General features: G+C 35.2%; 1 protein-coding gene across 6 annotated transcripts in view; it reads left to right on the top strand.

Annotated features, from left to right (window-relative positions):
* The window catches only part of LOC141569607 (lysine-specific demethylase 5D-like), a 44,203-nt gene that overhangs the window by 10,934 nt on the left and 10,125 nt on the right, over window positions 1–23,144 (top strand). For 5 of the 6 annotated variants that reach the window (XM_074323425.1, XM_074323423.1, XM_074323422.1 and 2 more), the window contains 9 exons: window positions 3,637–3,760; window positions 3,890–4,053; window positions 5,637–5,795; window positions 6,156–6,275; window positions 6,392–6,550; window positions 17,952–18,133; window positions 18,229–18,391; window positions 22,523–22,642; window positions 22,764–22,958. In XM_074323425.1, the coding sequence (XP_074179526.1) occupies window positions 3,637–3,760; window positions 3,890–4,053; window positions 5,637–5,795; window positions 6,156–6,275; window positions 6,392–6,550; window positions 17,952–18,133; window positions 18,229–18,391; window positions 22,523–22,642; window positions 22,764–22,958 (1,386 nt within the window). Of the gene's footprint in view, window positions 1–3,636; window positions 3,761–3,889; window positions 4,054–5,636; window positions 5,796–6,155; window positions 6,276–6,391; window positions 6,551–17,951; window positions 18,134–18,228; window positions 18,392–22,522; window positions 22,643–22,763; window positions 22,959–23,126; window positions 23,140–23,144 lie in introns of all 6 variants that reach the window. The other variant, XM_074323424.1, reaches the window with a different exon arrangement.

The raw sequence follows: 23,144 nt of genomic DNA, 5'->3' as shown, positions 1-23,144 counted from the left end.
TTTTTTGAGTGGTTACCATTAAGTTCATGTGAAAGAAAGTTATATATGGTAGTCCTTTTTCTTCAGCATCCTTATCTCTATTCCGCTTTAAAAATTCAGACCTTGACTCGCTCTCCCTTCAAGATTTTGTTGTCACAAATTATTCCTATTTATACTTTGAATTGATTTCTGAGTTGCAGTAGCAAATTATCTTTTTCTTCCCTTTTACATTTAATCTTCTTTATCCTTATATTTAAGTGTATAGTGCCCTAATATGTGTAGGGGTTGCCATTTCCTGCTTCTGTCTGTCAGTAATCTTGCATATGGTTTTGTGTCCTTTTGCCTTTTTGTTTCAGAGACAATAACGTTCAGCATTTATTGTAATGTAGCCCTTGTAGTGGAAATTCCCTCAGCTTCTGTATGTCCTTCATATCTATAAGATAACTTTGCTGGATGTTATTTTTGGCTGATACTTTCTCTTTCAGTAGTTTGAATATTAGATTCTACTCCTAATTTTTAGAGTTTCTTAAAATTCTGATGATTATCTGATGCGTTTTCTTTTGTAGGTTGCTGTCTTCTTTTTCTTTTTCCTGACTGCTTTGAAAATTCATTTTTTTTTTTTTTTTTTTTTGTAATTTTTACATCTTCAATATAATGTGTCTTGGAGAAAGCCTGTTGGGATTGAAGTAATTAGATGTTCTGTTTGCTTCTTGGATTCAAGGGTTCAGTTTTTTCCACAGTTTTGGGAAGTTCTCATTGACTGAATATACGTTCCGTTCCCTTGCCCCTCTTTTCTCTGGTATACCGGTTCTTGTATGTTGCTCTTCTGATGGAGTTAGATAGTTCTTGCAGAGGTTTTTTTTTGTGTGTTTGTTTGTTTTCATTTAACTCTCAAGACTTTCCTCCCATCCTTGTCATTTCACTAATTCTTTCCTCCATCTGCTCAATTCTGTTTCCTAAGCTGGGTATTTAATTCTTCATCTCTTTTATCGAGTTCTTCAACTCCAGAACTTCTTTTTCGTTCTTTTTTAAACGTTCAATCTCTTTGGTACTCATTTCATTTGTTGATTTTGTTTCTGAGTTCATGGTGTTTCTTTTATCCTGTTGAGGTTTTTCAGTACTGCAACTTTGAATTCTCTGACATTTAAGTCACATGTTTCCAAGCTTTAAGTACTTTTTCTGGAGATTTTTTTTGTTTTGTTTTATGAGCTGCCCTGTTACCTTGATTATTCATGGCAATTAATGAACTTAATTTTTCTTCCTGGACATCTGCAGGAGTGGATTCTTCAGCAGGGTGGTATGTAGAGGTCTTTCTTTTGCTTTCCAGTAGGTGGCGCTGGAATGTTTTATTTTCTCTTGTGCTCTTCAGGCTTCTTGCCGGTGGGGAAGTTTCCAAGGAGGTGGTCTTCTTTGTGATAACATGGATTCAGTCTCAGGGCACCGCCCTCATGGAATGATGTGGTGGACTATGTGACTCTGAGCCTCTGAAACACCAATACTGGCCCGTAAACCCAATGCAGAGCTTGTGTGCCTTAGCAGCCCTGGTTGCTGATCCCCACAGGGATCAGCCCGGAAAGGTGGGGGCATTGTGGGCTGGGAGAGATGGTAAGTGTGTTTGTGGCTCTGAGATATGGCAAATCCCAGCCCCCCAGCTGTCTCACTCCTACACTGTAATTAGCCTCAGCGTGAGTCTCCAGCTTGGGACTTTCTCTCCAGTTGTCAGGGTTGTAGATATTAATTGTCTTTAATCCAACACTGCTACAGTTTCTTCTGGTGCCCACTTTTATTACTGGGAGGATGGGGAAGGTGAGCTTGGGGAGGGTGAGGGGAGTGGGCCAGGCTTCGCGTCTTTGTTTTCTGCCTCACAATAAGGGCTTAAACCACAGTTCTCACCGTTTTGTATTCCCTCTTTGCTCTAAGATCTCTGCTCTGAATCCTGGGTTCAGCTATATTATATGCTGATTTCTCAGATAGGATTGTAGGCCACAGAAAGTACACCCACAGTCTCAATCATTCCCCTTCCTGGAAACACAGCGAGCTCTGTCTGGCTACATCCTGAGTCTCTGCACTTCCTTCTTCCCTCCTTCCTTGTTCTCCCTGATTTGCCCAAATTCAAATATTTTGGTGCATGCATCTCTGACATGCTTGTGTGTTGTGTAGTGTATCCTTAGTTGAAATATAGATGTTCAATTTGCTGTAACTTCCAGGGGAGATTTCAAGGAACACCCCTCACACTACCTTGTTTCTGACATCACTCCCAGATTTCTATTTTGATCTCTACACTGCAGTGTTTCTCTTAATCATCTTCTCCTGATCATTGTGAGAGTAAGTTTACTACCACCATTGTGTCCTCAGTTTAACTTGTGTTTCTCCTGGATATTGTCACACAGTATGTATTATTGCCTGCAAAAATTATTTTGGGTATAAAACAAAACCAGAAAATACGTTTTGTTTGTATGTGCATGTGTAGAATAAAATCTTTAAAAGTAAACCCTCGGCTTTAAGTGGAAAAGAGAAATGTAATAGGGCTTTAATTGAAAAGTTAAAACAAAAACATTTGAAACACAGATAAAATATTTCATGGTTCCCATAAAAAGAAATATATGGTGAAAATGATACAATATATGTATGTTTTGACATATATGAGATCAGATAATTAAGTTCACGAACTCATCCTAGAAAAAGTGCTATATACCTCATTGCGGAATATCACTATGGTCACCTTCAAAGTACTCCCCTTGGGAAAACTATACATTGACGCCAGTACCTAGTCCACCCTTCAAAGCAATTTGGGAACTGTTTTCCTGGAATGGCTGTCACAACTATCATCATTATCCTTGATGTCCTGTATGTCATCAAAATGTCTTCTTTTCAATATTTCCTTTAGTTTTCAGTAAAGAAAGAAGTCATTGGGGGCCAGATCAGGTGAGTAGGGAGGGTGTTCCAATACAGTTCTTTGTTTACTAGCTAAAAGCTTCCTTACAGACAGAGCCCTGTGAGCTGGTGCGTATAGCCATGAATTGGCGAAAAGTTGTCTAATTTTTTCACGCAGCCTTTTCAGCACTTCCAAATAGTAAGCTTGGTTAACTATACAGTTGGTACAAATTCATAATGAATAATCGCTCTAATATCAAAAAGGTTGTTAACATCATTGCAGCAAGCTCGGGAACTTAATTGTCAGACGTCGTAATGTGTTTTAAATTTTCCAGGTCCCTCAATTACATTGTGGGGAGAAAGAAGTTATTTCTAATGATCTGTGTTCCAAACGGAATAGGAATCCTGTTTTCCCATTTGCACCTTCAACTCAGTTGCAGACAAAAACTTATTTATAACATAGTTACTGAATTTTATAGTATGTTTTAAGTCACAGTAGTGTTGTAAATGAGTATTATTTCCTTTATACATGAAGAAAATTGAGAAAATAAATTTCTCTATTTGTTCCTGCCTAACTAACTACACTTTACCCACAGGTTAAAAATAGGTCATTAGTAAACATTTAAAAATGTGTGGATGCTAATGATAAATTTTAAGATATGTGATCTCTTTTGCTTTTATAGGATCTGGGATATTTTGCAAGTTTGAAAGTGTAGATCTTGTCTAAAATACTAGTTTTGTATATGTAAAACCCACTTCCTTGTTTTAATCTTTTTTCAATAGCCGGTGCCTACAGAGGAGGACATTGAGAAGAATCCAGAGCTGAAGAAACTGCAGATCTATGGGGCAGGTCCCAAGATGATGGGCTTGGGCCTCATGGCCAAAGATAAGACTTTACTGAAGAAAGGTGAAGCCTTAGAGGTTGAGAGGAAATGTGAAGGGTAAAATACTAAAGTACTGTTGTTGAAGAGGTGGTTTATTAATTTTGATGGAGAACAGGTTTGTTTGTTTTTGGATTTCTTTCTTACTCCATTAGATAAAGAAGGGATCATATGTCCCCGTGCTGTTACCATGAAGGAGGAACCAAGTGTGGCTGGGAAAGTGATGTCACCATTGCTCAAGGAGAATTTGTGTCATAGCCTAGAGCCCTGCACCAAAATGACCATGCGGCTACGGAAGAAACACAGCAGTGCCCAGTTTGTAAGGACTCACCTATGTTTCTAACACTGTTTTTGAGCTGTCAGGACTAAATAGAACCTAGATTTAATTCCACCTTTCTCTTTTCCACTTACTTCTGAGATCTTTATTATAAAGAGACTGATGGCTTAGGAAGGGGAAGAAACATATTAAAGTTACTAAAGTTAGGAGCAAAATTCATATCCTATTTTTTATAGTAGAGCTTTCCACCAATCTGTTGTATCATTCAATTCTGAAAATAACCAGTTTTTGAACTTCTTAATATAAATTATATGTGACCAAATATAAATTATATGGAAGAGCTATTTGTTTTTGGCAAATGCTGAAAGCCTCACACTTCATATAATAGTGCCTCTCTTCTATGATCTTGCCTTACGTCTTTTATGTATATAAATCTTTCCCCCTTTTTTCTACACCTTCCCTGAAAGATATTTACAATCTCTTAAGTATTCTGAAGTTTCTACATGTATATAAAATGATAAATTCGTTTTCTTGATTGTTCTCATTCCTTTCTGGCTAATTTCAGTTTGTTTTCATAATTTTTGTTTGCCCTTTCCAACTCTGTAAATGATGTTCCCCGAAATTTATCTTAACATTTGTAACAGATTACAAATGTGATCTGTAACATTACATGAATTGGATGGCTACCGAAATTACATGAATTTGGATGGCTACCGAAATTGTAACAGATTACAATTTTGAGATCCAGCCTCCTGTGTTTTACTGTGATGTCCATCTGACCTTTATTGTCCCCAGTTGACCCTGTGTTTTTCATGCTTTGGACTCTCATAAGATCTTGTCATCCAAGTTTCAGAGTCGTTTATGATTTTCCTTTACTTCTACATCTAGTTTGGTCACCTAAATGTTTTTTATTTATATCTTGTTTTTACATTTTTAAATTAGTGCCACAATACATAATCTTGTATTTTTCTTCTTTGTTTAGTATGATGTTTGAGAGATTAATTTATACTGTTGTGTAAGTTCTCATGGTATTGTGTTTTATTAAGTACAGTTTTATAAATCCAACTTAACTGCAGTTCCTTAGTCTACTTTACTGTTCATGGATTATTTTAGTAGTTTTCCAGTTTGAAGCTACAATGAATAATGCTACTATTTAAAATACGTGTTTTTAGGTAAGCTATGTAGGCATTTCTGTTGTATACATAAATAAGATTGGAATTTCTGTGACAGAGGGTCAGTGCTATGTGTACATATGTAAGTGTGCAAATAGACTTGTGTGTGAATGCGTCCAGTTTATACTAGTTATTTGTCATGTATAATTCTCTAAATGATCCATGCTAGTTTATACCTTTATGACTTGGGTTTATGCTGTTGAACCTTCCACAAAAAGTGTACTTTGTTGCTCCCAAGGTACCTTAACTGTGGTTTATTTCTTAACAGTTGTATAGTAATTATTAAGGTCTTGTCATATTTTCTACCAGGTAGAGAACGCATGGATAAAGTCAAGAATAGAACATTGCCTAGTTTTTGACTGGTGGTAGATGTTCAAAATGAATGGTCTGGAAACCTAAATTAAAGTATCATGGAGCAAGCAGCCTCTATTTTTATTTTATTTTTCCTGGTAGATTGACGCATATGTTTGCCGAATGTGCTTTCGAGGTGATGAAGATGATAAACTCCTTCTCTGTGATGGCTGTGATGACAGTTATCATATCTTCTGCTTATTGCCACCCCTTGCTGAAATTCCCAGAGGGGTCTGGAGGTGCCCAAAGTGTATCATGGCGGTAAGGCCTATCTAGCCATAGATGTTTTAAATTTGGTTCTTGGTAATTTTTTCCAGTCTAGCCTCCTGGTTAAGTTAATACTTCTTTTGGTTCGATTATCTGTCAGTGACATGATAAGCAAGAATAATTGAACAGACTGGCTGTAGGATGGTAGAGACTTAAGCGAGACAGAGGAAGGACTATGATCCAGATGACATGAACCATAGAAACAAAGAAAAGTATGTTTATGGATACTGACAAACTGTATCTTACGTGGAAACAATAAGAAAGGTGTAGATATAGCATAATATATATCTCTAGCTGTTCTTTTTGGGTTCTTTGCATGTTGCTTCTGTCTTGCTGAGATATTTTCTATTTCAGGAATGTAAGAAGCCCCCTGAAGCATTTGGCTTTGAGCAGGCTACCCAGGAGTACACTTTGCAGAGCTTTGGTGAAATGGCTGATTCCTTCAAGGCTGACTACTTCAATATGCCTGTACATGTATGTGATAATAGAAGGGGAACATAGGGATTGATGTCTAATAGTCATAGTTCTCATAGATACATGGGGTCAAAGTATATAGTGGGCTGTGATCATTTTTGCATGTGTTATCACAGATGGTACCTACAGAACTTGTGGAGAAGGAATTCTGGAGGTTGGTGAGCAGCATTGAGGAGGATGTGACTGTTGAGTATGGAGCAGACATTCATTCCAAAGAATTTGGCAGTGGTTTTCCTGTCACCAGTAGCAAAGGGAACCTGTCCCCTGAGGAGGAGGTAATATGGTTGATAATTTGTACTAACAGTATGGCTACGGAAAGTCATTTTAGTATTTTGAAAGCCTCTGTGCTCATGAGTCCTTCCATGTGAAACCTTATACTGGTTTCACATATTAGGGATAAAGACAAGGTTTAATGACACTGGTTGATCTATCAGTATCCCAGAATTTGGATGGCTATCGTTATCACTACTGTTTCTTCCCATCATTTCTGATGGGGATAGTCATAGACATAGTATGATAACCTTGAAATTACCAGTTAGAAACCACAGTGGTAACTTCTTACCCTACATGTAAATATTACCCTACATGTAAATACCTTTTGGTTATATGCTAGAGAAAAACAAATACTGTGATCAGTTTATTCATATTTGTAATTTGATAGAACTAGGAGGCATCAAGAAATTCCCTCATTGTGCTTACCAATTTGCCTACATCTTGTGGAACAGGTGGAGTAATACAGAAACCATCAAATTCATCATTTTTCCACAATTTCCATAATACAAGATGATCTCTTCTATAGTCAGATACCTCATTTAGATGTGCTAAATTCTAATCACATTAAAAATTTCTCCAAGTGGAAAGCCAAAAAAATTTGATGGATGGAGCAACCTTATTTGGGGAGAAGCTAAAAACATAACCCATCTCATGTATTACTGAGGAATTATCTTTGTTTATAATTGTTTTGGTTATTTTGGCCGTAGTCAAGAGAATTAGTGTTTTTAACTTTTTTTTATGTAGGTTGGCCTACGTGTAAGGAAGTTTTTATGAGACTATTGATCCAGATAGCAAAAGTGATTTAAGAGGTAGATTTTTCAGACACTCATTTAGTTTTTATGTATGTAAACTGTTTCACTGTGTGTGGGTATAAAAGCACTTGGAAGTGTGTGTGTGTGTGTGTGTGTGTGTGTGTGTGTAAAAGCACTTGCAGAGTATTTTTCCGAAAAAAAGAGTTTGCCTTCTTTTTTCATAGAAGTGTATCAATTGTGGAAAATTGAAAAATATGAATGAAAAAAATGGAACAAAACTACTCATAGTTTCCCTTACTAACGTTTTGATATACTTTGAATTGCTTTTTGGAAATTGGAAAACATTAATCATATTTTGAAGTCCCAGAAAAATACGTGAATACAGGTAGTCCGTTATTAGTTATAAAGTATAAAATTAAATTATAATCTTGAACCCACATTTGAACCTGAGAATTGATGTTTTCTAATGTAATCTCTTTTTGTTTCTCTGGAAGTAGTACTTCCCTGCCTTTCACTAGCCCCAAAGGAGACAGTCATGAATTTTGTTGTTATAATCTTATTACAGTTTTTCAATTTTTTATTACAATTATATGTATTTCTAAAACGTACATTATTTAATTTTTCAAACTTTGTGTTAGGCTATGTAGACCTCTGACTTGCTTCTTTCAGTCAGTTACATGCTTTGAAAAATAATCTACATTTTTGCTTATAGCTTTATTTGGTTGTTCACTACTGTATAATGCTCCATTGTATAATATTCCAGTCTTTATTTTTGTGTTGGGTTGCTCCCAGTATTGGCTGTTACTGAAATTATGTGAACACTGTTTTACATGTCTCCTAAAGGAAGAGTTTCTAGGTTATATATTTGGAAGTGGATTAGGGTTCTACCAGGTAATACTCAGAGCAGTGAGAGAAATAGTCATTCATGTTTTCACAAACTTCACCACTTTTTTGTTGGTTTATTCCAAGTGTAGACTTTTTAAAAAGCATATGATTCATATTGTCTGCAATCTACTAGAAGCACCAGTTACTACTTATTATAATGTATATAGTGTTTAAATGTGTCTGTCTGGAGGTGTACAGAGGATGCCAAAAAAAATGTATATACATTTTAAGAAAAGAAAATACTGATAGCAAAAAATGAATACAAGTTATGTTTGACTTCTGCAGTTGCCAAAGGTGCTCAGAGTGGTTACATTAGCATAATTTTAATAGTTTTTTTCCTTTCTTAAAATGTGTATACATTTTTTTTGCATCCTCTGTATATAGATACGTGAATACATGTAGTATTTTTGTATATAGTATCCTCCCTCCCTGACAGGATTGTACCATAATTAATTTTAAAACTTTTGTAAAACAAATAAATACAGTAGTCTCTTTACTGCCATTGGCTCCCATTTCTGTTAGTTTCTCTTGGGTCCACGATGTTTTTTTGCTTGCTGTGTATCTTTCTGTATACGTGGGCTTTAAGTGTATTCCTTACAACTAACAAAGAACTAATTTTTAACAAATCCAGCTGTAGAGTAACAGGTTAGTCAGTTTTCACTTGTGATTTCTGATGATTTGCACCATTTTTACTATCTTTGGGCTTAGTTTTCCGACCTTTTAGAAGAGTTTTCTTTTTCCTTTTTGCTTTTTTTTAATTTCATTTTTAATCACCATTTAGTTTGGTAATTACATACATATGATTATATATGTGTGTATATGTGTAGGGTATGTGTACATATATTGACATGGGTATATGTGTGTTATTCTTACTACTTTTGTTTTAAATGTAACTAATCTTTAAATTTATTTGGTATTTTTTTCCCACTTTCAAGCAATACTAGACTATTTGCTTTTCACCTCTTTTGTAATGTGTAAAATTTGTGTGTGCTTTTAATTTTTTCTTAAAATGATTATCATTTTTATTTTATACTTTAAGGTTTAATAGCTAACAGATTTATCCACATGTATACCTTTTTGTGTTTTTTGTTTACCATTCTTGAAACTCATCATATTCTGTAGGCTGTTATCCCTTTTTCTAAAGTAAGTTCTTTTAAAATTTCACAAATGTACTAAATTTCTTTATTTGACCCAAAAAGGTGTTTCTTTACCTTTATCAAAAAGGTATATTTATGGGATATCCAAAGCTATATCATTTGGGAGTTACTTTCCCTCAGTACGTTAAAAATACCCTCTTGTCTTCATACTTTTGAGAAGTTAACTGAATTTTATATTTCACATGAAATTTATACGTTCTCTGCTGCTGTAAGATTTCTGTATTTGAGCAGACTGCAGCTTTTCTTTATTTTCAATTTTTTTTTTTAATTAATATATGGGTGTGACAATGGTTAGGAATATTACAAGGTTTCAAGTGTACCATTCTATAATACGTCTTTTATATATCACATTGTGTGTTCACCACCCGGAGTCAGTTCTCCTTCCATCACCATATTTTGACTACCTTTTCCCTCTGCTACCACTCCTTTTCCCCCTTACTGTCTGGTAACCACTACACTGTTGTTTGTGTCTGTGAGTTTTTGTTTTTTTTGTTTGACTTGTTCCTTTGTTGCTTTCAGTTTTATATCCTACGTGTAAGTGAAGTCATATGGTTCTCGGTTTTCCTGTCTGACTTAACTTTGCTTAGCATAATAATCTCAAGATCCATCCATATTATTGTAAATGACAGTATGTATTTTATCTTTTCTTATGCAGCGTAGTATTCCACTGTGTATATATATATATCACATCTTCTTTACCCAGTTATCTATCCAAGGACACTTTGGTTGTTTCCATTCTTGGCCAGCATAAATAATACTGCAGTGAACATTAGAGAACATGTATCTTTACCGATAATGTTTTCACATTTTTTGGGTAGATACCCAGGAGAGGGACTGCTGGGTCACATGGTAATTCTATTCTTAACTTTTTGAGAAACCTCCATACTATTTTTCCGTAGTGTCTGCACTAATCTGCATTCCCACAGTGTATGAGAGTTCCTTTTTCTCTACAGCCTCTCCAACATTTGTTATTTGTCTTGTTGATGGTAGTCATTCTAACAGGTGTGAGGTGATAGCTCACTGTGGTTTTGATTTGCATTTCCCTAATATTTGATTTGCATTTCCCTAATTGAGCACTCACTGTGGTTTTGATTTGCATTTCCCTAATATTTGATTTGCATTTCCCTAATTGAGCACTTTTTCATATATCTGTGGCCATTTATATATCTTCTTGGGAGAAGTGTCCGCAGGTCCTCTGCCCATTTTTTAATTGGGTTGTCTTGTTGTTGAGTTGTATGAGTTCCTTATATATATTGGATTTTATTCCCTTAGGAGAGACACTGTTTGCAAATACCTTCTCCATTTTGGTTGGTTGCCTCTTTGTTCATGGTTTCTTTTGCTGTGCAGAAGCTTTTTAGTTTGCTACAGTTTTATTTTTGCTTTTACTTTCCTTGCTTTTGAGGTTAAATTCATAAAATGCTCTTAGAATCCAAGGTTCCTAAGTTTAGTACCTGTGCTTTCTCCTATGCATTTTATTGTTTCAGGTCTTATGTTTAAGTCTTTGATCCATTTTGAGTTAATTTTGATATATGGTGAGAGATTGCAGTCCAGTTTTATTCTTTTGCACGTGGCTTTTCAATTTTCCCATCATTTATTGAAGAGGCTTTCTTTTCTCCATTGTGTGTTTTTGGCTTCTTTATTCAAGATTATCTTCCCATGTATATGTAGGTGTATTTTTGGGTTTTCAATTCTATTCCATTGGTCTGTGTCTGTTTTTCTTCCAATACCATGCTGTTTTGATTATTGTCACTTTGTAGCGCAAGTTGAAGTCAGGGATGATACCTTCAGCTTTGTTCTTTTTCCTTAGGGTTTCTTTGGTTATTCAGATCTTTCATAATTTCATCCAAATCTGATGATGTTTTTGGTTCTGTTTGTTTTAAAAAATGCTATTGGGATTCTGATGGGGATTGTATTAAATCTGTTGCTTTGGGTAATTTGACCACTTTAACTATGTTGACTCTTCCAATCCATGAACATGGAATATCTTTCCATTTCTTTGTGTCTTCTTAAGATTCTTTTAAAAATGTCTTACAGTTTTCAGTGTATAAATCCTTACATTTTTTGTTAAGTTTGTACGTAGGTGGTGGTGTTGCAATTGCAAAAAAATATTTTTATTTCTTTTTCTGAAATTTTGTTGTTAGTATATAGGAATGCAGTGGGTTTTTGTAGTACGTTGATTTTTATAGTGAGCAACTTCACTATAATTATTTTCAATAGCTTTTTAGTGGAGTGTGGTATTCTCTATGTAAAGAAATATGTGTTCTGCATAAAGTTATAATTTAACTTCTTTCCCAATTTGGATGCTTTACCGATATTTCTTTCTCTTGCCTGATTGTTCTGACTGGGACTTCCACTACTATTTTAAATACCAGTGGAAATAGGGGGCAGCCTATCTTGATCCTAAACATAGACAAAAAACCTTTAATTATTCACTATTAAATATGATATTTGTTTATGGTTTGTCAAAGATGGCCTTTATTAAGTTAAGGTATATTCCTTCAATGGACATTTCCTTAAGTGTTTTAATCATAAATGAACATTGTGTCTTGTCAAATGCTCTTTCTGCTTCTATTGATGTAATCATAAGAGTTTTATCTGTTATTTTGTTTATGTTGTGTATCACATTGAGTGATTTGTGTATGTTGAAACATCCTTGTGCCCTTGGAATGAACCCCAGTTGATCTTTTTGATGCATTGTTGTATTCGATTTGCTAGTATTTTGTTTAGGATTTTTGCTTATGTTCATCATAGATACTGGTCTGTAGTTTTCTTTTTTTGTCTTATCCTTACCAGGTTTCGGTATCAGGTAATGTTGACCTGATAAAATGAGTTAAGAGGTATTGCCTCTTGTTAAGTTGTTTTGGAGAATTTTACGAAGACAGGTGTTAAATCCACTTAGTGTGTTTGAAATAATTCACTAGTCAAGCCATCTAGTCCTGGACTTTTGTGCTTTTGGGAAAGTTTCGGATAACTGATCCAGTTTCCTTACTGTTGATTGGTCAGTTAGATTTTCCAGTTCTTTGTGAATCAGTCTTTATGTTTCCAAATACTTGTCCATTTCTTCTAGGTAATTGAATTTGGGATTATATACTCCTTCCTAGGATTGTTGTAAACCCCTTTGTATTTCTGTGGTAACCACAGTAATTTCTCTTTCATCTGATTTTCTTTATTTGTTTCTTTTCTCTTTTTACCTTAGTGAGTGTAGCAAAGGGTTTGTCAGTTTTATTAATCTTTTCAAAGAACCCATCCCTGGTAATTTTTTCTATTGTCTTTTTTCTCTATTTAAATGTAGTTCTGCTCTGATGTTTATTATTTCCTTCCTTCTGCTGACTTTGGGTTTCATTTGTTTTTCTAGTTCTTTAAGGTGTAGTGTTAGGTGTTTATTTGGGATTTTTTGTTTGTTGAGATAGGTTTGTAATGGTATAAGTTTCCCTCTTATTGCTTTTCCTGCATCCGAATAATTTTGATAGGTTGTATTTTCATTCTCATTTGTTTATATATATGTTTTGATCTCTCCTTTGACTCAGTCATTCCTTAATAGTGCATGTTTAAACTCCACGTATTTGGTTTTTCCTACTGTTGCAGTTGATCTCCAATTTCAAAGCCTTGTGGTCAGAGAATATGCTTGGTATGATTTCAGTCTTCTTAAATGTGCTGAGGATAGTTCTATGTTTCAACATGTGGGATATCCTTAGAGTGTTCATATACACTAGGAAAGAATATATAGTCTTCTGTTCTAGTATGTAGTCCTCTATAAATGGCAATTATGTCTATAAATGTCTATTGTGTCCATTTGACTAATATATCATTTAAGGCTGATATTTCCTTATTTTCTGTTTGGATGATCTATCCATAGCTGTAAACAGTGTATTTAGATTCCCTACAACAATAGTGTTTTGGTCAGTTTCTCCTGTTAGTTCTATTTGTAGTTGGTTTGTATATTTTGGTACTCTGTATTTGGGCGCTTACTATGTGTTGTCCCCTTCACCATTATGAAATGTCCATCTTTGTCTCTTGTTACCTTTTTATCCTGAAGTTTGTTTCATCTGATATCATATGGTTACATCTGTTTTTTTCTGGATACCATTTGCTTGGAGTATCAGTTTCTACCCTTTCACTTTCAGTCCATATTTGTCCTGTTGCTGAGATATGTCTGTTGGAGGTAGCATTTGGTTGGGTTTTGTTTTTGATCCAGTATCCTACTCTGTGCCTGTCATTGGTAAATTCAGTCCATTTACATTTACGGTGATAAATGATATACGAGGATTTCCTATATCCACTTTATCTCTTGTTTTCTGGTAGCTAGATGTGTCCATTGTTTCTTTACCTTTTTGTTGCGGTTTTATTATTTTAGTGTGGTGGTATTTCATGATTTTTTTCCTGTGTTTTCAATTTTTATGTTACATGTCTCATTTCTTTACTTTTTATCACTGATAACCTTTATGTTTCTTAAAAAAGAAAATTTCATACATATAGATGTCCTTTTTCTTCTTTGTGCTTCTTGTGTCCATTCTTCTTTTTGGGTTTAGATCTTTACTTCATCCCCCTTTATGTTTTTGTTGTCACATGTTATCCCTATTCATGCTGTGAGTTGATTTCTGAGTTGCAATAGCAAGTTGTCATTTTCTCCTCTTTGTTGTTTTTAATTTTCTTGATCTTTTATGATATATTTAAGTGTAGTGCCCTATTTTATGTTGGGGTTGCCATTTCCTGCTTCTGTCTGTCTGTTAGTTCTCCTTCTCATGTTTAAGTATCATTTTGTCTTTTGGTTTCAGGTCTAATAGCCTCTGCCACTATCCTGCAATGAAGTCCTTGTGGTAGAAATTCCCTTAACTTCTGTATGTCTGGAAAGGTTTCTATTTCCCCTTCAGATCTAAAGGATGGCTTTGGTACCATGTTTCCCCAAATATAAGACCTAGCTAGCAATCAGCTATAATGCGTCTTTTGGAGGAAAATTAATATCTGGTATTATATAATGTTATATTACATTATATTATATTACATTACATTATATTTATCACATTGTATTATGTATTATAGTATAACATATTGTATTTATTATGTCATATATTGTAATATATTATATTATATTATGCTATACCTAATCTTATAGTAAAATAAGACCGGGTCTTATATTAATTTTTGCTCCAAAAGTCACATTATAGCTGATTGTCCGGCTAGGTCTTATTTTCGGGGAAACATGGTACCAAACCTGGTAAGGATGACACAAAAATGAAAATTACAGACCAGTATCTCTAGTGAATACAGATGTAAAAACCTTAAACCAAATGCTAGCAAATCAAATGCAACGATTCATTAAAAAGATTATTCATCTCGATCAAGTGGGGTTCATCCCAGAGACGACACAAGAATGCTTCCATAGATGCATATGGGTCATTGTGATGCACCACATAAAATAAAGGGTAAAAATCATATGATTATATCAATAGACGTAGAAAAAGCGTTTGATAAGATACAACATCCACTTATGATTAGAACACTTAATAAATAGGTATAGATGCAAAATACGTTAACATAATAAAGGCCATATATGACAAACCCTAAGCTAATATAGTTAACTGAAAAACTGAATACATTTGCTCTACCTTCAAGAACACGACAGGACTGTCCCCTATCACCTGTGCTTTTCAACATAAGATTGGAAGTCCTAGCCAGAGTAATCAGGCAAGAGAAAGAAATAAAAGGCATCTAAATTGGGAATGGAAAAGTTCAATTGTCACTTTTGCAGATGACATGATGCTATATATAGAAAACCCTAAAGACATCACCAAACTGCTATTAGAAATGATAAACAAATACAGTAAGATTATCCTCTACAAAATCAACGTAGAAAAGTCCATTTCATTTCTATATACCAACAATGAAATCTCAGAAAAAGAAATAAAAAGATAATTCATTTTGCAATAGGAACAAAAAGAAGAAAATACTTAACCACATGGTTAAGGAATACACTTAACCTCGGATGTGAAAAACCTATAACCTGAAAAACTATATGACATTTTTTTAAAAAGTTGAAGAAGACACAAAGAAATGGAAAGACATTCCATGTTCATGGATTGGAAGAATCAACATAGTTAAAATGGCCATATTACTCAAAGCAATATACAGATTTAATGCCATCCTCGTCAAAATCCCAATGGCATTTTTTAAAGATTAAGAATGAAAAATCATCCGATTTGTGTGGAACCACAAAAGACCCTGTATGGCCAAAGCAATCCTAAGAAAAAGGGACAATGCTGCAAGTATCATACTCCCTGACTTCACCTTGTATTACTGAGTAAAAATAATGAAAACAGTATGGTATTGGCAGAAAAACAGACCCACAGACCAATGGAATAGAATTGAGAACCCAGAAATAAACCCACATAAATATGGACAGAAAAATTTCGACAAAGAATCCAAACACATTAGGGAAAAGACAGCCCCTTCAATAAATGGTGTTGGAAAAATTGGAAAGCCACGTGCAAAAGAATGAAACTAGACTGCTGTCTGTCACTGTGTACCGAAATTAACTCAGAGTGGATCGGAGACCTAAACATAAGATGGGAAATAATAAACTGCCTAGAAGAAAGCATAGGTGCTAAACTTACAGACATTTGGTGCAAAGAGGATTTTATGAGTTTGACTTGAAAGGCAATGGAAATCAAAGCTAAAATAAACGAATGGGACTATATCAAACTAAAAACCTGTCCATCAAAAGAAAAAAACATTGATAAAACACAGAGGCCACCAACTGAATGGGAGAAGATTTTTACAAAGAACAGCTCTGATAAGGGCCTAATATCTAAAATACATAAGGAACTCATATAATCTAAAAACAAGAAAACAAGCCATCCAATTAAAAAATGGGTAGAGGACCTGCATAGACATTTTTCCAAAGAGGACATACAGATGGCCAATGGACATACAAAAGGATGCTCAAAATAACTAATCATCAATGAAATGCAAACAAAACCTCAATGAGAGATCATCTCACCCCAGTTAGAATGGCTGTCATCACAACAAGACAAATGAGTAAGTGTTGGAGAGGCTGTGAAGAAAAAGCAACCCTCAGACGCTGTTGCTGGGAATGCAGATTGGTGCAGCCACTATGGAAGGCAATGTGGACTTTCCTCTAAAAATTAAGAATAGAATTACTGTGTGACCCAGCAATTTCTCTCTTGGGTATCTAACCAAAAATAAATCTGAAAACATTTATCCATAAAGATATATGTGCCCCGATGCTCATTGCAGCTTTATTTAATGTGGCCAAGACATGGAAATAACCAAAGTGTCCTTTGATAGATGATTAGATAAGGAAGATATGGTATATATACACAATGGAATACTATTTTGCCGTAGGAAAAGATGAAACATCATTTGCAACAACATGTATGGTACTTGAGATTATTATGCTGATGGAAAATAGTCACACAGAAAAAGTCAAGAATTATGATTTCAGTGATAACGTGGTATGTAAATCTGAAAACAACAAAGGAACAAGACAAATGAAACAAAACTCAAAAGACACAGAATAGTTCAGTGATTATCATAGGGTAAGGGAAGAGGGGGGGTGGTAGATGAGGGTAAAAAAGGATCAAATATATGGTGAAGTAAAGAAAACTGATTATGGGTGGTGAACACACAGTGTGATATATAGATGATGCATTGCAGTATTGTACACCTGAAACGTATGTAACTTTACTAACAATTGTTACCCCAGTAAACTTTAGTAAAAAAAATAAATAATACCACTGTGCCATGGGTTGGGGATCAGTAAGGGTAGGTTAAAATATCCCAAAGTTTGCATAATATATTTAATTGCATTTAAATATAAGTGAGTGAGTGAGTTTTCTTGTCAGGTTGAATCTGATGCATTTTGGCAGTTTTCTTGGTGCTTCTGTGGGGAGTGGGCTGTTAAGAGTTTCCTGTGCTGAGGTTTCACTGATGTTCTTCTCTGACCAACAATTTTTTGATATTCCCCGCAAAATGCATTAGTAACGTATGTATTAAAATGAGTAAGATAGGATAAATAATTTGATTAGTTTAGGAGTAAGGGAGAGTTTAAAATATTCAATGTAAAATTCCGAGTATAGTACTGTGGTACCTAGTTTGTGCAAAATTTAGAGGATAGTGTATTTTTCTATTCCATTATTTTTGGACCAATAGCACAGAGGCATATGAAAATATGATTTATATTTAGAAGATGTAATTTACTTAAGTAATAACATTATGTTGTCTATAAATTTTCATTAGAGACCTGGCAGAATGTTTGGAGCATAGTATAGATATCTGATAAATGGTATAAGTGACTTTAAAGAACATTTATGAGTAGTGCTTGTTAGTTTTAATGGAAGATGAATCTTAATCTGGATTATGCATAATTAATATTCTAAGTTACAGTGTTCTCTTCCCAGAAAAAATAGGTTTGCATTCAGAAATCACACATGAACCTCCTGAGGGACCATGAATACTAGGTGTTTATTTCTTAACTAGAATAAGCGTCATGACCTGAGACATAGTTGTTGTTCTGCATATGCCTTACACTGTTTGCTTTTCTTCACCTCATCCTACTCCCTACCCACTTTGGCAAATGTCTAACTTGACAGGAGTATGCAACCAGTGGTTGGAACCTGAATGTGATGCCGGTGCTGAATCAGTCTGTTCTCTGCCACATCAATGCGGACATCTCAGGCATGAAAGTTCCCTGGCTCTATGTGGGCATGGTATTCTCAGCATTTTGTTGGCATATTGAGGATCACTGGAGTTACTCCATTAATTACCTGCACTGGTGAGTGGGGCCCAAATAGCTGGAATGGATATAAAGACTCCATCCAGATACGAAGATATGTCCCAACTTGAAATGTTTGTTTTTGACCTGAGCAGGGGTGAGCCAAAGACTTGGTATGGGGTACCCTCACTGGCAGCAGAGCATTTGGAGGAGGTGATGAAGAGGCTGACACCTGAGTTATTTGATAGCCAGCCGGACCTTCTACATCAACTTGTCACCCTCATGAATCCAAACACCCTCATGTCCCATGGTGTACCAGTGAGTACCTGGAAATAAGGGGCAAACCAGATTTAATGTGTGCTCTTGGATGGGGAGGAAATGAGGAAGAACTTAGTTTTGGAGAAAAAGTTATATGTATTTTGATACGGAGATTAGGTCTATTAGTATCACATCTCTTTCCCTTTATGTACTGTTCCTACACAGATCACTGGGTTGTCCTTAGGAAGACAAAGAAGAGATCATACAAATTTTTAACAACTTGAAAGTTGAACCTGGATTTTGTCCTTTTAATCTGCCTTCTCATCTCAGATTAGTTTGCTGTTAACATTACTGGTATACATTCTAATTTTATAAAGCCTAAATGGGAGTTGGGAGGGGTTTCAGACTTGGAAATTTCCAGGATTGATTTACATCAATCAGTTTTGTGAAACAGACTGAGTAAGGCAAAATTTGTAGAGAAAAGTAGTGCATGCTACCTCTATACATTTTCTCTTATAAATTTCTGTAACATCTAGGTTAACCTCAACACAACTTTTATGTTCACCTCCCTCAGATTTTCCTTTTGTACTTGAGCTTTTAACTCCTAATATCACCATTGTTTCATGCATGCATGCATGCATGCATGCATGCATGAATGAATAAAGAACCAACTCTGAATATTGATAATATTGAAATCATACACCTCTCTAATTACACCTTTTGTCTTGTCTCATGATTCATTCTTACTACTATTTTTTTTCCCTCCGCTATATACTCAGCATATACTTCCACACATATTCAGGACTGGGATTTCTGGGTTTCATCTAGGTTATCTTATTTGATGTACAGTTAGTTATTGATGATATTCTCTTACCGTCTTTATTTTCTTCTGTAGGTTTAGTAGTAGAATCCCCAATTTTATTTCTGATTTTAATAATTTGAGTCTTCTTCCTTTTTGTCACAGTCTTAACTAAAGTTTTGTCAGTTTTGTTTATTATTTCAAAGAACTAGCTTTTGGTTTTGTTGATTCTCTGTTGTTTTTAATTCTGTATTTCATTTGTCTCCTTGATGAATTAACCCCTTTATCAATATGTAATGTCCTTTATCTCATAACAATTTTTTACTTAAAATATATATTGCATGATATTAGTATAGCTACCTCTACATACTTGGTTACTACTTACATGGAATATATTTTTCCATTCTTTCACTTTCATCTTGATTGTGTTTTTATGTCTAGGTGAGTTTTTTGTAGACAAATTTAGTTGGATTGTGTTTTTTAATCATTATGCCCATCTTTGCTTTTTGAGTTTGATTTTTAAAGTTAATATAATTGCCAATAAGTAAGAACTTCTGCCATTTTGTTGTTTTCTACATTTTCACCTTTTTCTTTATTTTTTTTGGTTCCCTTGTTTTTCCATACTTTTTTCTTTGTGAATAATTGGTTCACTCTAATGTTCTAGTTTAATGTCCTTCTTTACTCAATTTTTTAGTTTTTTTCTTAGTTACCTTTTCTTACTTACTTTAATTTATTACAATCTAGTTTGAATTAATACCAAGTTACATGCAATAGTAAATTTCAACAACAAAAAAACCCCTTTAGTCCTGTGTAGCTCTGTCCCTCTTCCTTTATATTATTGTCACAGATTACATATTTATACATTGTTTACTCATTATCAAAATTTTATAATAGTTTCATGCATTTTTCTTTTCATTATAAAGAAAATAAGAACAGTAATAAAAAATACAATACTGGGTTTTATATTTGTCTATTAGGTACCTTTACCTTTGTTCTTATTTTGTTCTTGTGGCTTCTAGTTACACGCTAGTGTCATTTCCGTCTGAAGGACTTCTTTGCATTTTATGTAGAATACATTTACTAGAAACAAACTCCCTCAGCTTTTGATTCTCTAAGGATGTCTTAATTTCTCCTTTTTTCCCCTCTCATTTGCAGTATGTTATCCCATGCCTTCCGGCATCCCTGATTTCTGATGAGAGATCTGTGGATGATCTTATTAAGGCTCTGTTATATATATGATGAGTTGCTTCTCTTTTGTTAGTCTCATTATTTTCTCTTTGTCTTTAGTTTTTGACAGTTTGACTATAATGTCTTTTTGGTTTTTCCTACTTTGATTGCATTGAGTTTCTTAAATGTATAGATTCATTCATTCTTTCCTAAAATTTTTTTAACTTTTCTGCCATTATTTCTTAAGATATTTTTTTCTGTTCTTCTATCTCTCTTCTCTTTTAGGACTCCCATTATGCATATATTGGTTTTCTTTATGGTATCCTACAGATCTTCCAGGTTCTGTTCATTTTTTTTCATTTTCTTCATTCTCTTCCCTTTGTTTCCCAGACTAGTACTCAATTGACCTATTTTATTTTTACTTAATTTTTTTACTCACAAGCTACCGATTTACATCAGATTTTCCTCAAAGTAACAAAACCCAGTGGTCCTGGGTGAGTCCCCCTTGGTCAGGCTCCAGGCCTACCTTCCTGCCCTTTCCCTTTCCAGCCTCTCCTGTTCAGCTAAATGGTCAGGAAAGTCCTGAAAAAAGATGGATGGGTAAGGGTATGGAGGAACCTTTCCAAGTTGTGGTTACTAGGAGATTGTACAAGGACTACTGTGCTGGCACTGAAGCCTCCAACCCAGCTCCTGCAGCCCTGTTCTTTGTCTAGTGGCAGGGTAAAAAGGTAGGAGGCCACTTGTGAGTGGGCTGGGCAGGGCGCCAGACCAGTGAGATCCTCTGGGTTGCTCCTCAGTTGTGCTTTCAATTGCCCTATTTTAAAGCTTGCTGATTCTTTTAACTGCCCACTGACATCTGTTGAAACCGTCTAATAAATTTTTCATTTCAATTGTGGAACTTTTTAGCTTTAATAATACCTTTCTGTTTCCTTTTTCTAATTTTTGTCTATTGAAATCTTCTTTTGGTGGGGACATCATTCTTCTGTTTTTCTTCAGTTCCTTGAGCATTATTTTTTTAACTTGAGCCTATTAGGATAGTTTATTTTCAGTCTTTGATTAGTAAATCCAATGCCTGGGCTATCTCAGTGATAGTTGCATTGAATAGGCCATATGCCTCCTAATTTTTCTTGAAATGCCTCCTAATTTTTTGTTGAAAACTGGACATTTTAAGCATTATATTGTGGCAGCTATGGAAATCAAATTCTACCCACAACAGTACCCCCTTCCAGTTCTTGTCGTTGACACATTTTTGTTGTTGTTGTTTTGGCGGTAGTAGTAGTAACTTAGTTAAAAGTCAGCCAGAGGTGGGAGCTTATTGGGAGTCTTCTCAGATCTCTTCATAACATGCACATGGCTTTCTCAATCCCAGGAGTAAATGGGAGCTTTTCAGAGCCTTTATCCTCTTTGGTGTCTTTTTCTCCTTCGTTTTCCTTCACAGGCATTTTAGAATTTCTCCTGTTTGCCTAGTCTCTCTTAGCACAAATGTGTATGCTGTGGCTGATACACTTGCCTTTACATACTTTGGACAAACACAGTCTGGGATGCTACTTGTGTTTGGGGAAACTCTCAGGCAGATGAAATCGAGGTAGGTCCTTGAGCTGGTGTTTCAGGGAGTCACCAGAGAAGTCAAAACACACTACCTCACTTCTTTGCAAATAAGATGCACATTGTATTCTGTGACACCAGCAAACTGTAAGAGGATCTAAGACTACTGTCCCTGAAGTAGCTTCTGAGATTAGGTTTGAGGGGTTGTAGGCAAGGAAGTTACGAGAGCACAGTGCTATTTTACCAACATTTAGAAGTTTTCTTGGTTGGTTTTTTTCCATTAAATGTTCTCCTGGTATTTGTAGTTGGTGATTTTATTACAGAATTTTGAAAATACTTTGACCCTTTCTGCCAGCTTGATCATTGTTTTAATAGTCAAAATATTGGAGTTCCCTTTCCGTCATTCGTGGTGGCATAACTTCCTGACTTTTTAAATTTATGTCTATTTATTAACTAAAGAAATGAAGAATCTTCTTCACATGTTTATGGACCATTCATATGTTTTTGTTGTATTTCACATTATTTTTCTTTGTAGTTTTGATTATTTTAAACTTCATTCTCTTTTAAGATACATACACGAAGAGAGCCTATGTCTCTTGCTACTGTTTCCCCACATGTGTAATTAAAGGCATTCTTTAGTCTACATTGCATTCATACACCCACTTCTCTGTTCTTTTCAGGTAGTCCGCACAAACCAATGTGCTGGAGAATTTGTCATCACGTTTCCTCGTGCTTACCACAGTGGTTTTAACCAAGGCTATAACTTTGCTGAGGCTGTCAACTTTTGCACTGCTGACTGGGTGAGTCTGGGATATGGTGAATTTGGAAACAAAAGGCATAGAGAATAAAGGTAGAGGTCATTGTGCAGCTCCTAAGCACTTGATTCCCAGATGGCCACACACAGTCTTGAATTACTTGCAGCTACCAGCTGGACGCCAGTGCATCGAACACTACCGCCGGCTTCGGCGTTACTGTGTCTTCTCCCATGAGGAGCTCATCTGCAAGATGGCTGCCTTTCCTGAGAGGTTAGACCTGAATCTTGCTGTGGCTGTGCACAAGGAGATGTTCATAATGGTGCAGGAGGAGCGTCGTTTACGAAAGGCTCTGTTGGAGAAGGTGGGTGGTGGGGAACAGGGCTTAGGGATTCAGTGAAGTAGACTATGGAAGAGAGACAAAGACAACGATTGTGTAAGCACTATGTCCCTCATCTCTAAGTCATACATTTTGAAGTGGAAAGATGGAGACTTGATGTGTCTATATTTTTTTCTTCCGATTTCTCTACAGCTATCCTTACAAGGTTGA

This window comes from Rhinolophus sinicus, chromosome X (genome assembly GCF_036562045.2).
Source record: "Rhinolophus sinicus isolate RSC01 chromosome X, ASM3656204v1, whole genome shotgun sequence".
Lineage (NCBI taxonomy): Eukaryota > Metazoa > Chordata > Mammalia > Chiroptera > Rhinolophidae > Rhinolophus > Rhinolophus sinicus.
The sequence above is the reverse complement of the archived record's forward strand: the minus strand, read 5'-3'. Positions and strand labels throughout refer to the sequence as shown.